Here is a 14,050-nt window from a genome sequence, read left to right on the forward strand (position 1 = left end):
CTATAGGGCTGTATGGCAGCGGGCAGGGTCAGGGCAAAGCCCCGAGGGACACAGACCCGGCCCCACGGACCCTTCCTTAAATTCCCCCCCCCCGCGCCTTGCGCCGTCACGTGACGAGGGGGTGGCTCCCCCCCCCCTCTTTCCTCCCCCGTCGTGGCGGCGGGCGGCGATTGGCTGTGTCGGCCTCCTCCCGCCCCGCCCTCCCTCCCCACGTGAGGGGGGCGAGTCACGCGATTTCCGGGAACCCGTCAGGAAGGGACATAAACAAAACAAACCCGCAGCCGCATGGAGGGTCCGGGCCCGAGCGCGCGGGGCGGCGCCCCCTGCTGAGCCCCGGCCGCGCGGTGAGTGCGGGACGCGGGGGGCGGCCGCGGCCTGGCGGGAGGGGGGTGCTGCGGGGCGCAGCGAGGACGCGGCTGCCGGCCCAATGCCCCGCTGCGGGGGGAGGCGGCGGAGGGGCGTCCCGGCGGGGGGGCAGGCGGTGTTAGCGGGTGCGCGCAGGGCAGGGGGCTGCAGGGCGCGGGGAAGGCCGGGGCAGCCCGGCTGCGGGGCGCCCCGGGGCAGGCGGCGGGGATGGTGCCCGGTTCCCACCGCTCGGCTGCGCTGGGGGGTGTGGCAGCTGGGGCTGCGGGAGAGCGGTGGTGCGCGGGGGGTGTCCGGCTCATGGGGCTGAGGTGGCGCGCCGGGGGGGACAGCAGTGATGTGGTTTAAGGGCGCGGTGAGGGGCTGCGGGGGGACGCGGGTTCAGCAGGGACCTGTCGGTGTCCCTTCCAACCTCCGTCCGTAAGGAGCGGCCCGTGCCTCCACAAGGAAAAGTGACTCTCGCAACCAGCGCCAGGGAGACGAAAGCGCTGGGGAGACCGGTCGCGCTGGCTGTGCGGGTGGAGGGACGGCTCGTCTGCCCGGGCGTACGGTGCCGGGTGCAGAAGGGCTCGGCTGTTCCGCGCTCTGTTGCTTTTCAGGCTCGGAGTCCCCTCCTCCGCTTTCGACCTGTTCGAGTGCTCGGGGGGTGGCTGGTGGGAACGGGGGGGTTCCCTGTCTGAGGCGCGTTGGTGTCCAGCGGGACGGCCCCGGGCCGTAGGGAGGAGGCGGAGAGGGGTCCCGGGCCGGTGCGAGTGGCGGGGCAGGGCGGGGGGAAGGACTCTCCCCGCTCTGACACTACTTTTATGTAACTGCCTGGGACGGGGGGTGCAGAGCTTCCCCTGCTGGCGGCAGCCCCGGCCGCTTGAGAAGGGGCTTCCCCAGGCAGCAGGGGGTCCGTTCGGAGGGAGGCCGCGGGGGCAGCGGGGCGGGGGAGCCCTCCGCTCCCTTCTCGCTGCGCGGGGACCCTGTGGGGGAGGCCGGGGCTGGCTCTCAGTGCCCCGCAGGCGGGCGGGCGCTCGGCGGAAGGGGTCCCGCGGCCGGCCCGGCCCGGCGCGGCGGAAGGGGGTTTGTTTACATGTCGCCTCACCCTAGCTTGAAAGGGCCGCTGGGCGGGTGAGCGGCGGGGGCGGCGGCGAATGGGAGCGAGCGTGGCTGGGGAGCGAGCCACTGAGCGGGCGGGGAGGGCGGGGCGGCGCGGCGCGGCGGTGGCCGGGCTAGGCTGCGCTCCGCGGTGGCTGGCGGGGCGGCCATGTTGGCTGGGAGGTGTGTTAGTGGGTCAGGGGCGGGGGCCGCCCCCCCGGTACCTGCCCGCGGGTGGAACGGGGGGGCTCGGAGCGGCGCCGCTGGCTGAGGAGGGTGCCCGCGGAACCGTCCCCACGGAGCGCTGTGCCTCAGGGGGTCTCTTGTTTCTGGGGGTCGCGCCGCTGGGGTCTGCAGAGCGGGCGATCCCGGCCGGCAGCCGGGGCACAGTCCGGGGCGAGTATGGCCGCTCACTGGTGGTCCCGTTCCCCGTCTTTGAGGGGAGGATCCTGCCGTGAGACGGTTCCCACAAACTTTACTTATAAAACACCGGTAACTTCCTCGGGCCGTCTCCCGTGTGTCTCTGGTGTCTCCCCGCACGGGTCTTGGACACCTTTCCGGGTCTCGATGAAGTTCAGTCCTGGTTTGAATCAGGGCAGCTTGCCCAAAGCCCCTCATGTCACCAAGGAGACAAGCTTGAACTTTATTTCCCCTCCATCCAGAAGGCCCACGGCTTGGGCGTTATTTCATATAATGATGCGTATGGTATTCCCGGCATGCCCAAATCTCATCCCTGTAACGTGCAGCATGGCCAGCGCAGCCCACAGGGCATCATCTGGTGTCACTGATCAGATATCAAAGATAATTTAATGACCAGAATTCACTGTGTCACACTCCAGTATAAACACATGGCATTTTCCAAGCCTCTACCCAACAGTTTCAGTCATCAGCTGTGCCAGCTGAAATGTTACCTTCGTGTTTAAAGAAAGCGTCGTCTTTGTGGTGTTGCTGTTCAAGGATAGCTTGTTGAAATCATGCCACATGTAACCTGCAAACCATCGATTCTGACATCTTTAAAACACTTCAAAGTATTTTAAAGACGTTGATAAAAACGCTCTTTTCCTAAGGTCGCTTAACCAAGTGCTTTTAAGCAGACTTGTGGGGAGGGTTAATTATTGTTATTACACATATGTGTTCATAGTAAGGATAATAAAGAGCAGACACGGGTGCTTTAGAAACTTGGTTGATTTTTATTGTTGGCAACTTAAATGAGAAGTCAGATTTTCTATAGCAAATATATTGGGTGGTTGCTTTAGCAGGCAAGGCTTTTTGTAGAGATATCAGTGTTCAGTGATAGTACTTTTTAGAAGCATGAATAATAACTCAGGGACCCCCATACAGTAGTAGCTGGTAGTTTACCTGAGCGAAGAAAGGATTGCTTTGTGATGGGAGTATTAACTGATGAGAGAAACCTTCAGCAGAGGCATTAAGCCGTTGACCATCCTTGCCATGTTGGGTTTTATTTTTTAACTAATGAGAGTGGCAAAGAGCTTTCTGAAGGACAAAGGTTTGAAGTCCCTTCCGCATTAGCAGGAATTAATTGGGAATAAATAGAAGCTTCTGGCTGACCAGTAGACTGATAGCATGGTATAAATAAGGGAACCGGTTTAGATTTCCATAACTTGCGTGTCCATGCCGTGTGGTTTGTGAAGCCTAATTAAAATGTGGTTTAAAATAGAAGTTTGATAAAGGTATTTGGCACTGCGTAAGAATGCTTGAAAGTCAGCATTGGCTAGAAAGATAAGCCAAAAATTTTATGAAAATTGTGGATTTAAGGTTTAGACCTTGCTCTGATCATTTCCCTGCTTACAGAATTATATTAAAAACAACCCAAACCCTTCTGGTTTTTAAATCTGCTGGGGTTTAGGTTTTTTAAGGGTTTTTTGTTTTTTTTTGGGGGGGGGGGGTTGATTTTGCTTTTTGGACTATTTTGACTGATGCGTTTTTCTGATGTGTTGCTGGCTTTGAAGCATGCTGTGCTGATAACCTGGGATGAAGAGTAGGCTAGATTGTACCATTCCCTTCATCATAAGAGATTTTTTTCCCCTGTGAACTATAGAATTATTTCTTACCCTGAAAGAATCTGCACTGTCAGAAAAAATACAGAAACAACCTTCCTGTAGGAGTGTAGAATATTGCTGGAGATTGTCAGCTAAATGGCTGTCTGGTTTTGCTTTTGTTTTCTGTTTGCTTTGGCTGCATTCTGCTTCGGGGGAAATCCCTGGCTCAAGAAAATTCTGAATCTTAGTCTTGCTGCTGATTGTCTTGTGCAAACAACTCTCTTAACTTCACAGTGGTACTTTTATAAAAACTCATATTTTCACGGAAAAAAATTTTTTTAAGTGATTTGAAGTATGTTCATATAGTTCTAACAAGTTCTAACATGCTGCACATCCCGCTCCTGGCACTAGAACGTTAAGAAAATCTCAGTCTTTGTTTCAGAATGTACAGAAAAGCGATTGCTTCTAATAGGAGTACATTATGCTCTGTCCCTGCCAGTATTCAAGGCCAGGTTGGACAGAGCCTTCGGCGACACGGTTTAGTGTGAGGTGTCCCTGCTCCTGGTAGGGGGTTTGGAACTGGATGATCTTAAGGTCCTTTCCAGCCCAAACTGTTCTGTGGTTCTATTGTTATTTCTGGGCATAATTGTTATAAAACACGTAGATGCAATATGTTTGTTGGGTTAAAAGGGATCACTTTTGTTCTTCATCATCTTGCATGTTGAACAGTTACTGGCATGTGCCTATTTGTTTATGCGGTTGTGTTGAAGTGGAATAACCCTCCGAAGTTGGGCAGCTGGCGTTGACACGTAGGGGTATTAACTCAAACAGAGAATGTAGTGCTGTAATTCATCGGCTCCATTACCAGAGACCAGAGCTTCTGTTTAGTGGTATCACTTAAAGATCTTGAAGTCTGTCTGCTGTGGGCAAGTAGGATTAGAAAAATAATACTGGGCAGGAAGGGGAGGTCAGCAGAGGAAAAGGGACAAAGACGGTGAAGTAGCAGTTTCCCTCTCCTGAAGGGAAGAGGCTTAGAAGAAGTGAAACAGTTTTTGTATCTTTAGTTCTTCTAACTGGCAATGCTCCATCAGACTTAGGATCTGAGCGTCTTAAACAGATTGTTGTTTGCGCTCCGCGACAGTGGAAGCAAAGGGCGTCATGTCTTGGATGCTTATGCTGGTATTTTAATACAAATACATCACTGCGAAGGTAGAGGGACATGGCTGCTTTGGATGAGCAGGTGAATGAGGCTGTGGTGGGTGGAAGCAGAAGATGACTTTTTGTAAGAGTGTCTTTGCTCATCTGCTAGGAGAAAAAAAAACAAACAACTTAGTGCCATTGTAGTGGGGGAGAAAAGTGAACGATTTTTTGTAATCTGGCTAATAATTGAAGAATCATGTAAAAAGAAGGGGGAAAAACCTAAACAAAAAACATTGCACTCAGAAACCAAACTAAGAAAAGTAGGTTCTATGCTTGAAGACTGCGCTGAGCAGACTGTGTTCTCTAATAGGAGACAAATTGGCACAAACTGTGGAAGGGGAAAAAGTTTTAAGAGAAGTGTAGGAGAACGTCTTGCATCTTTATCTGTACTTTGTAAAATGTCTAGATAAAGCAAACACTGCATAGCACATAATAGTTCTTTTAAAGTACCTGGCATAGTGCGTTCTCTAAATTTCAAAGTTCGGTGTATTTAATGTTTTACCCTGAGCTTGTAGGTTTAGCATTGACAGGCTCTGGTGACTTGCAGGTTATTTATCTGCATCAAAAATGTAACTTGGACAAACTGTGCTGCATAATGCAGTCACCATCATGAAAAGTGTAATTGTTCATGTAGTGTATTTAGAACAGGCATTTAGCTGCTGTGATAATAAGCACTGTACAATCAGCAAAACAGTGTAGCCACGCTCTGTGTGCCTTTCAGATTGAACAAAATGCACATCTGAATTGAGACCGAAATAGCAACTTTAGTTATAACTACAGTACAAGTGATTCATGCAGGTGACTGAGGAAGACTTTCAGGGTTGTCAAGCTGAAAGATTGGATTTCTCTTATGGGGGCTTATAATAAATTGTGGCAGAAGCGGGTTTTACTGGTCTGGGGTGGTGGCACAGGAGCTGCCATGTGTCTCCTTAATGTTGCATTTTTTGGGTTTAGGTACTACTCTGCCAGTTTAAACGTACTGCTGCATCAGTGATGTCATGTAATAGCCCACCATTACATTGTTTGAAGTTCAGTCTCCTTGGGTGTCTTGGGAGCACTATTAAACTATTCTAAATGTGCATTTTTCAAAAAGTACATATAAATGCAGAGGGTTGTGGGGTTTTTTATTAGGATTTGTCATTAGATTAATGAATTATTAACTCTATAGAACAGGTTTTGGTTACTTACTGATGAGGATTTTAACCAGCGTGTATACGCATGCCTCCATCAGTACCCCAGATTCTTAAATGTTAGAACCACAGCAGTTCCTGAGATGTCTTGCCTTCCTCACGCCCAGTGAAGGAGCAAGCCTTCTCCTGGGAGCACAGCTTTGCACTGCTGTCACTCAAGAATCTGCAAACACAGAAGCAAACCCAGGGACTGGCTCCTTAATCACCTTAATCTGATTTCACTGCAGGCTGCTGCCAAAAGGCGGGTGGCACCCTGCCCAGTGCCTGCGGCTGCGTATTCCAGCTACTGTTCTTGTGAAGTAGCTACAGGATTTCACCTCTGTGTCTCCTCGTTTGGGAAGTGCTGATGTAAGGCATCAATGAAAATTGTCCTGAAGTAGAAATTTCTGCTGTATTTATCTTCAGGAATTCTCAATCTGCTATTCTTGAGGTCTGCCGTAGATCTTTCAGTTCATTCAAATCTGTATTCATTATAGATAACAACTGTACTTGTTCTGTTCTAACTCAGTCTTGAGCTGAGAGTGGCAATAATGATAAATTCTGTAGAAATGGGACTTGAACTGCAGTATACAAAGTTATTTTCCTTCACAGCAAGTTCAGATTTTACATCTGTGCTTCCATATGTCATTGATTCCTACCATACATCTTTATTTACCATTGCATGAAAAAATACTGGTAGCTAAGTGTGAACACTGGGAGGCTTTTAATGAAGAACTTGATGATCCTCGGGAATTAAGAAAGCAGTTGGAAGTAGGTCTGCTTTGCAGGGAGCATGAAGCATGCCTAGATTGTGCAGCTTCCCGAGTCTTTCTTTTTATGGACTCAATGAGTTTCCTTCATCCGTAGAGCTACCAAGAAAGATCTTATGCTGTAAAATACTTGAATAGATCCTAATGGGATTCAAAACACATTTAAATATTAATATTAGAAAATGTCAAGAATGAAATCTAAAGAGAATTACGGGAACAGTTAGATTAGCTGATACACTGTTTTGACCTGGGAGGAATACACTGTCATTCTTAGATGGTGCTGTAAGTTTATAGCTAACAGATCACTCCAGTCTTTAAGATATTAAAAGCATTTTGAACTTTTAATGCCTGTTTTGAGGGTTTGTAAATGATCCAGAAGCTCCCTCGTCCTGACACTTGGAAGTGTCAGTCGGTTGTTGATGAAATCAGTGTCAGTACAGTAAGTTTCACCACCACACCTTTCCTAGTTGTGTATGAAACGCAGTGGAGTGGCTTCAGGTTGTAAAGGGTAATTGGTAAAGGAGAAGCAAACATCTCCTTTCTTGCCCCTTTATACCATGCAGTGGCAGAACTTCCACAGTCTCTGGTTGCAGATGGTGGTGGTGCTGTTCTGGTGTCGACATCAAAGTATTAATCTGATATTCTGTTGAAAAAAGGCATCAATCTCTCTCACTGTACATGGAAAGAGAGTAAGATACTACTAGGGTATAGACTGGTATTAAAGATTATCTCTTTCTTGCCTCTTTCTTTGCATATGAGGACAGCATTTATTTGTGTCAAAGAACAGGCCCTTTCTCCTAGATCAGGCCATGTTGAAAAGTAAGTCATTCATGCCACATTGAACAGCAGAGGAAGGACTAGTTCTGCTGTGTTGTGGCTTTTGCTGGGTGAAAGGGGATGTGAATTGTTGAAGCACATTGCACTGAGACAGAAACATAACTTTAAATGTCACTTCAAGATAAGTGAATAGCGCTCCCTGGAAGTCTTAGAGTGGAAAGAAAATGTTCTCAGAAGGAACTGGCTCTTACTTGACACAGGGCCCTACAAGGAGTGGCTTGCTTTGGCAGTGGTAGCATGGTTTTACTGACAGCTTGCGTATAACTGCACTTGTAACTGTGGTTCTTTATGTTTTGCTTTGGTAAGTAAAGTCTTTTTTGCATAATGTCTGTTTTTACCACAGTCTGATGGTATATATGTTGAGGCGTTGCTATTCAGCCTATATTTAACAAAATAGCTGAGATACTATCTGAAAGTAGGAATAATCACGGGGATGCTGTCATGTGCTGGTGGGAGGAGGGTTCTGAGCGTAGCTTTGCTGTAGGAGAGCACTTTTACTTTACTATTTGTTTTTCAAAGCAAGAGAATAAGTAGCCTGAGCAGACTGCACAAAGTCTGACTTAGGAGCAATGCTGAGTGAAGAGCTCAAAGAAGGAAATCTGTTTTAACTGATGTCACAATTTAACCCCAACCAGCCACTGTGCAGCACCCCAGGCACTTGCTCACTTCCCTCACAGATGGATGGGGAAGAGCATTGGAAGGGCAAAAGTGTGAAGACTTGTGAGTTGAGATAAAGACACTTTAATAAGTAAAGCAAAAGCCACACACACAAGCAAAGCAAACCAAGGAATTCATTCACCATTTCCTATCCAAGGCGGGTGTTCAGCCACCTCAAGGAAAGCAGGGCTCTATCACATGTAATGGTGACGTGCAAAGACAAAGGCTGCCACTCCCAACATTTTCCCTTCCTCCTTCTTCCACCAGATTTGTGTGTTGAGCATGATGCCATGTGTCATGGAATATCCACTGGATCAGCTGGGGTCCCTTCAGTTATTGCACACCCCCCAGCCTGCTCGCTGGAGGTGTAGGATCAGAAAAGGCCTTGGCTCTGTTTAAGCGCTGCTCAGCAGTAACTGGAAGATCCTTCTGTTATCAACGCTGTTTCCATCACAAATCCAAACCATAGCCCCTTACTAGCTACTATGATGAAAATTAACTCTACCCCAGACAAAACCAGCACAAGTGATAATGCTGAAGAACTGTACAAGTGTGATGGTTCAGGGGTTTGATTATGCTCCTCTAATGCTGCTTTTATGTTAAAGAGACTTTATATAAGGGTAGGGTTTATGCAGGCAGGCAAGAGAGTAAGCAAGCAGCAGCCTTGAAGACAGTGTAGTTACATTACATACTAAGGTTTGATACCATGGATGATTTTTTTATTACTGCATTTGGTATAACATTGTTCTTTTTTACTTCCTATTACTCATGAGTCTTCTGTTATGCTTTAGTGTAGATACAGTTACTGATGTTTGTGCTAAGGCGCTTGCTTTTCTACAGTTCAGTTTTTCCTTAATGTTGCTAAAAATGCAAAGATACAAAACTTGGAAGAGTCTTTAGATATTCATCTGAAGTAGCAGCAGGTCTGTAGAAACTACTAAACTGGTAAAATTACTGATAGGTAAATTGGACCAATTTCAACATGCACCTTACTTGAAATCAATCGAGAAGAATCGTGAAGAGCTCATTATTAGGCAACTCTGAATTTGACACAATTTTCACTTTGTTCTGTCGGGGAGGTCTGTCTCTCCCCTTCCTCTGCCGCTGGCCGGGGAGCACGCTTGCTGTAATCCTCTGCCACTAGATGTTGCTGTGTGAGTGATTGATAGAATCTTATCTGATGCTGGAAGGATTCATCTCTTAAGAGGAGGAGATATCGCCGAAACAGTATTAGTGCCTGCTCTGAAATTATTCTGAAATTGCGAGACGTTTGCCTGAGACATTTTTAGCATTTATTGGCTCTGTTCTATTAGTCATAAAGATTGTTTCTCTCCTGAACACCCAGCAGTGTGCTAGTCATTATTTCCAATTAGGCAGGCTTTTCTTTTCATGTGTCTATAGAGCTCCTGGTCTCCGCATGGAGGAAAAAAGGCAACAAAATGTAACTCAGCCAAAAAGGGTTTTGCAGGAGCTCTGTTCTGTAGCATCTGTGGCTTTTCATTCGATGAAAGGTGGCAAGAGAAGAAAATTGCTACACATTCCAGCATGAGGAATAACCACTTTTCAGGGGAAATTTTTGTCTTTACTTCACTTTGGCTGGTTTTAAGCAGTACCTTTTTGGTGAAGGCTTACTTACCTCCTTGGGGGTTTGCTGTGTTTATTCTACACAGAAGTCTACAAATAAAAGAGCTCCATCAGGGTGAACTGAAGTTACCCTAAGGAAAAATTTCATTACATGGATTGTGTAAACTCACTGAGACTGAAGTAAAGCTGGAAAGGAATCTACAAGTGAATAAACCAAGAAGTTTGGAATTGGATTTGGGGAATCTGGGCTTGGAAATGCCTCAGGTAAGTCGGTTACGGTTTTACTTGCTTCTGGACATAATTTTGCTTCCTTATTTACAGGGAAAAAAGGGGGGGGGTGGGAAGAAAGTTTAAGAGCAAATTTGACTGGCATTAGAAGGCAGAATTTAGAAGAGATTAAATGGTGTACACTTTTTAGGATCCCATTAGTGTCTGTGCTTGGAAGCTGTGCTCTTCGTGCTGTGTTTGTTCACACAGCAAGACTGAGCGAAGTTGTTGCCTTGATGAGGGTGGATGCCTGGAGAGCAGCCTTTTATTACTGCAGTGATTCACACATCAGCACACCAAATGACTTTCTGCAGAACAGTGTTTCTCTCTTCCCAACCCTCGGGGCGAGTGTGTCTAGAAGAGAAAGAGGTCTGGAATTCAATGTAGCAGAAAGCCTTGCTGCCCATTCCCTGCATGCCCAGTCATCCTGTATAATGTTTGTTTGCAAAGTTCCACTTTGCTCTCAAGAGGTACAACACTCTTGATTGAGTTGAAATAAATCTTACTTTTTTTACAACCTCAGGTGGAAATGTTATGAGTTCCAATGGTTTTACAGTCAATGCTGTTTTAGTACAAAATAGCTTGTACTAGGGTCAAGGCCCTGCAAGCGTGTAGTGCCTATTGATACTCGCACATCTTGCCAGTACTCTCTCTCCTCTTCTACGAATGCTAACAGATCCCTAAACTTGGCAAGTGCATGAGAATTTCAAACCCACAAAAAAGAATGAATGAGCAATGGTCTTGCAGCTATATGATGAATACAAATGTGTCCTTTGATTAAAGAGCCGCGTGTTGTTAGCTGCTCTTAAAGCATTCTCTTGCTCTGAGAAATGACATGCTTATCTGGAAGGTAAAAACCTTCCAGTTGCAAGTATAGCACAAGGTCAGAGTCTTGGATGAAATGGCAATGCTGTCTGTGTTTTGTTGAAGAAAATATTACGGCTTTTTATATCATGCTTCAAATGTCAGTATCAATTCTGTTGCAGCCCAGTGTGAGTGGAATGGACCCTCCTTTTGGGGATGCCTTTCGGAGCCATGTGTTTTCAGAGCAGACTCTGATGAGCACAGATCTCTTGGCAAGCAGTTCAGATCCAGACTTCATGTATGAACTGGTAGGTCATCTTTCTGTGTGTCTATATAACTTCCTCTCCTTCATTAATACCTTGAGTTTGTGTAGTAATAAAGGGGTATTTGTTCAAGAATGCTAGAAGATTATTCATTATTGCTAGCTGCTGATGAGGGGAGAGCCTAACTGCTTGTCCAACTAATGTCATGCTTCCTCAATAAGTGCTTGTTAAAGCTGGCCGTCAGGAGAGGCTTGATAAGTCTCAAATAGAGCTGTGTTGACCTTAGTCATGGCGCTTGAGACTCTTCCTTACAGTATTTTCTGTGAGAGCAGTTATGTGCTAGTTCACCCAAGCTGTGAGTGCAGGGGAAGGAGAATAAAAATTTACTCATGAGATACTTATACTAGCAACCTTTTTCTTTTCTTTCTTCCCTATATCAGTAGCTCATGGTTGTTAATTGACCATGTTAGAATGAGCTTTTCCAGGGATTGGTAAACTTCAGCATATTTTGTTAAGCACACAGCAGAGATTGACCTAGGTTAATAGAGACTAGAACAGCTTGCCCGTGATGCCTTTCATGGATATTTGTACTAGTCTAGTTCCTGATGGCCAGAGGAATTTGCAATAGCAGAAAAAGAAGCCAGCAGCAATTGGCTTGTATCTTTTGCAATCTCTTCAGAAGGATCTGCTGCTGAAGCATTGAAGCTAGACTTCACTCTGACCCTCAAAAGAATCTTTCAGTAGCTTTTTAAAAGTGAAGTTGAGGTATCTTCATATGTTAGCACTGCTTTGCGCTTCACTGGAATTCAACTCACCGTACTAGATTAAGTAGAGGACAGAGATGATTGATGCTTTTTTTTTGTAATAATGTTTAACTTGTCTTATTATGCACAGGACAGAGAAATGGACTATCAGCAAAGCTCCAGAGACAACTTACTTTCAATGGAGGACTGCAAAGACCTTGAGAACTTGGAGTCTTTTACAGACATCCTGGACAAAGAAGCTGCTCTCACCTCAAAATGGGAGCAGTGGGACACCTACTGTGAAGACTTAACGAAGTACACTAAATTAACCAGCTGTGACATCTGGGGAACAAAAGAGGTGGATTACCTGGGCCTTGATGACTTTTCAAGCCCATACCAAGATGAAGAGGTGATAAGCAAAACACCAACACTGGCTCAGCTTAACAGTGAGGACTCCCAGCCTGTTTCTGATTCACTCTATTACCCTGATTTGCTCTTTAGTGTAAAACAAAACCCTTTAAATCCTTTGTTACCTGGGAAAAAAATTGCAACCAGGGCAGCAGCCCCAGTCTGTTCCTCCAAGAATGTTCAGGCTGAGGCACCTTTGTCAGACTGTGTTCAGAAGGCAAGCAAACCTGCAACTCAGCCTGCTTCCAGTACACAAATCATGGTGAAGACCAATGTGTACAATAACGAAAAGGTTAACATTCATGTTGAATGTAAAGACTATGTCAAAAAGGCAAAAGTAAAGATCAATCCTTTACCACAGAGCAGACCAGTGCTGAGCCAGACACATACTGATGCAGCAAAGGAAAACACCTGCTATTGTGGTGCTGTAGCAAAGAGACAAGAAAGAAAAGGAATAGAGTCCCCGCACAGTCACAGTACAACTCCTATTTTGCCTTTTAAAGAGACTCAAGAACTGCTCCTCAGCCCACCCCAGGAAACCCCAGGGCTCATTGTTGGGGAGAGCAGTCTTTCTGCCAGCACATCGGTATCAGATTCTTCACAGAAGAAAGAAGAGCACAACTATTCTCTTTTTGTAACAGACAGTTTGGGTGAACAGTCAGCCAAAGGAGACCCTGAGGAAGATGAGGATGATGAGGATGATATTGAAGATGAGGACCATGATGAAGGATTCGGCAGTGAGCATGAGCTCTCTGAAAATGATGATGAGGAAGAAGATTATGAGGATGATAAAGATGATGACATCAGCGATACTTTCTCAGAACCAGGTACCAGCAGTGTCAGGTTTTGTTAACACAGAGGTTACTGGATTTGTCTGCCAAGTGGGAAAGAATGCTTTTGAATGCTGTATTGTTACAGATGAGCAACACTGACCTTAAATTAGGAACTTCCATCCCAGATTTTCTAAGTGTTTGCAAAATACAGTTAACAAAAACTAGACAAGGTCTCTATATTGCCCTATTTCAAGAAAAACTCTGTAAGCTGTGGTCATGCACAAAAATAATAGCAGAGAATACAGGAAACCTGGGTTGTAGCCTAAGGTTGTAGGACAACTCCCTGTAGTTTTTATCTTCTTTTTTTTTTTGTGGCTTAATGATGGGAAGTGTGGAGCTTTCTAGTGCTTGTTGCTTTGAATTTATCTAGACTTGTGCCTGTTGATAGCTGGTATGAAACCATAGCCTGAGTGAAATAATTTCATCATTACTTAAGTCCTACTGTAGGTATAGTTTTCCGCAGAATCCAGAGAATACCTACTACTGAAACTAATTGAACCATTTCTTGGTGGTTTTCAGCAGTAACACTTAGTGGGTCTTCAAAGGATACTGAAATCCTCTCTTCTGCATGTAGAAATGGAGCCTTAACAACAGAAATAAGAACTAACCTTCACCTAGAAGGTAACAAAGCGGTAATGTTGTGTGAAAAGAAAATATAAAGGGAAAGGGACAGGACTGTAACCAAGTATTAGTTTCATTGTAGAAAGTGTTATAAATGCTTTGTTTTGGAGCATAAGAATTAAGGTATTCAGACATTTGGCAATATGTAACTTCAGGGGGGAAAGCAGCTGAAATTTTGCCTTTTTTAAGAACAGCAGCTTCCCTAAAGCTTGTCACTGTTTGTCATAATGAACTCTCAGATTAAATTATTTTCTAAGTAGCTTTCCTGAGTTGGCATTAAACTTATTAAGCATTATACCCTTTGTGTTATTTTTACATGTACATTACACATTTTTGTTAGCATTTTAAAACCCCTTCCTCCCTTCTTCTGAGTTCAACTCCCTCTACTTTTTGGGGCTTTGAATAGCTATTAGAGCTCTGTAATGATTGCTGTGCTGCAGAGTGCTTTGCA

At 45.7% G+C, this 14,050-nt stretch overlaps 1 protein-coding gene across 4 annotated transcripts in view; it reads left to right on the forward strand.

The window, feature by feature from the left end:
- The first annotated feature begins 237 nt into the window (after positions 1-237).
- Positions 238-14,050, forward strand: part of CREBRF (CREB3 regulatory factor) — a 26,150-nt gene continuing 12,337 nt past the window's right edge. For 2 of the 4 annotated variants that reach the window (XM_061456685.1, XM_061456688.1), the window contains exons 1-5: positions 238-344; positions 9,747-9,924; positions 10,914-11,039; positions 11,889-12,972; positions 13,498-13,599. In XM_061456685.1, coding sequence (XP_061312669.1) covers positions 9,916-9,924; positions 10,914-11,039; positions 11,889-12,972; positions 13,498-13,599 — 1,321 coding nt within the window. In that variant the 5' untranslated portion in view covers positions 238-344; positions 9,747-9,915. The remainder of the gene's footprint in view (positions 345-9,746; positions 9,925-10,913; positions 11,040-11,888; positions 12,973-13,497; positions 13,600-14,050) is intronic. The other 2 variants (XM_061456686.1, XM_061456687.1) reach the window with 2 other exon arrangements.

The sequence above is a fragment of the Pezoporus flaviventris genome, unplaced genomic scaffold (assembly GCF_033815535.1).
Source record: "Pezoporus flaviventris isolate CSIRO_AGI_PZ_B2104156 unplaced genomic scaffold, CSIRO_AGI_Pfla_v1 ptg000023l, whole genome shotgun sequence".
NCBI lineage: Eukaryota > Metazoa > Chordata > Aves > Psittaciformes > Psittacidae > Pezoporus > Pezoporus flaviventris.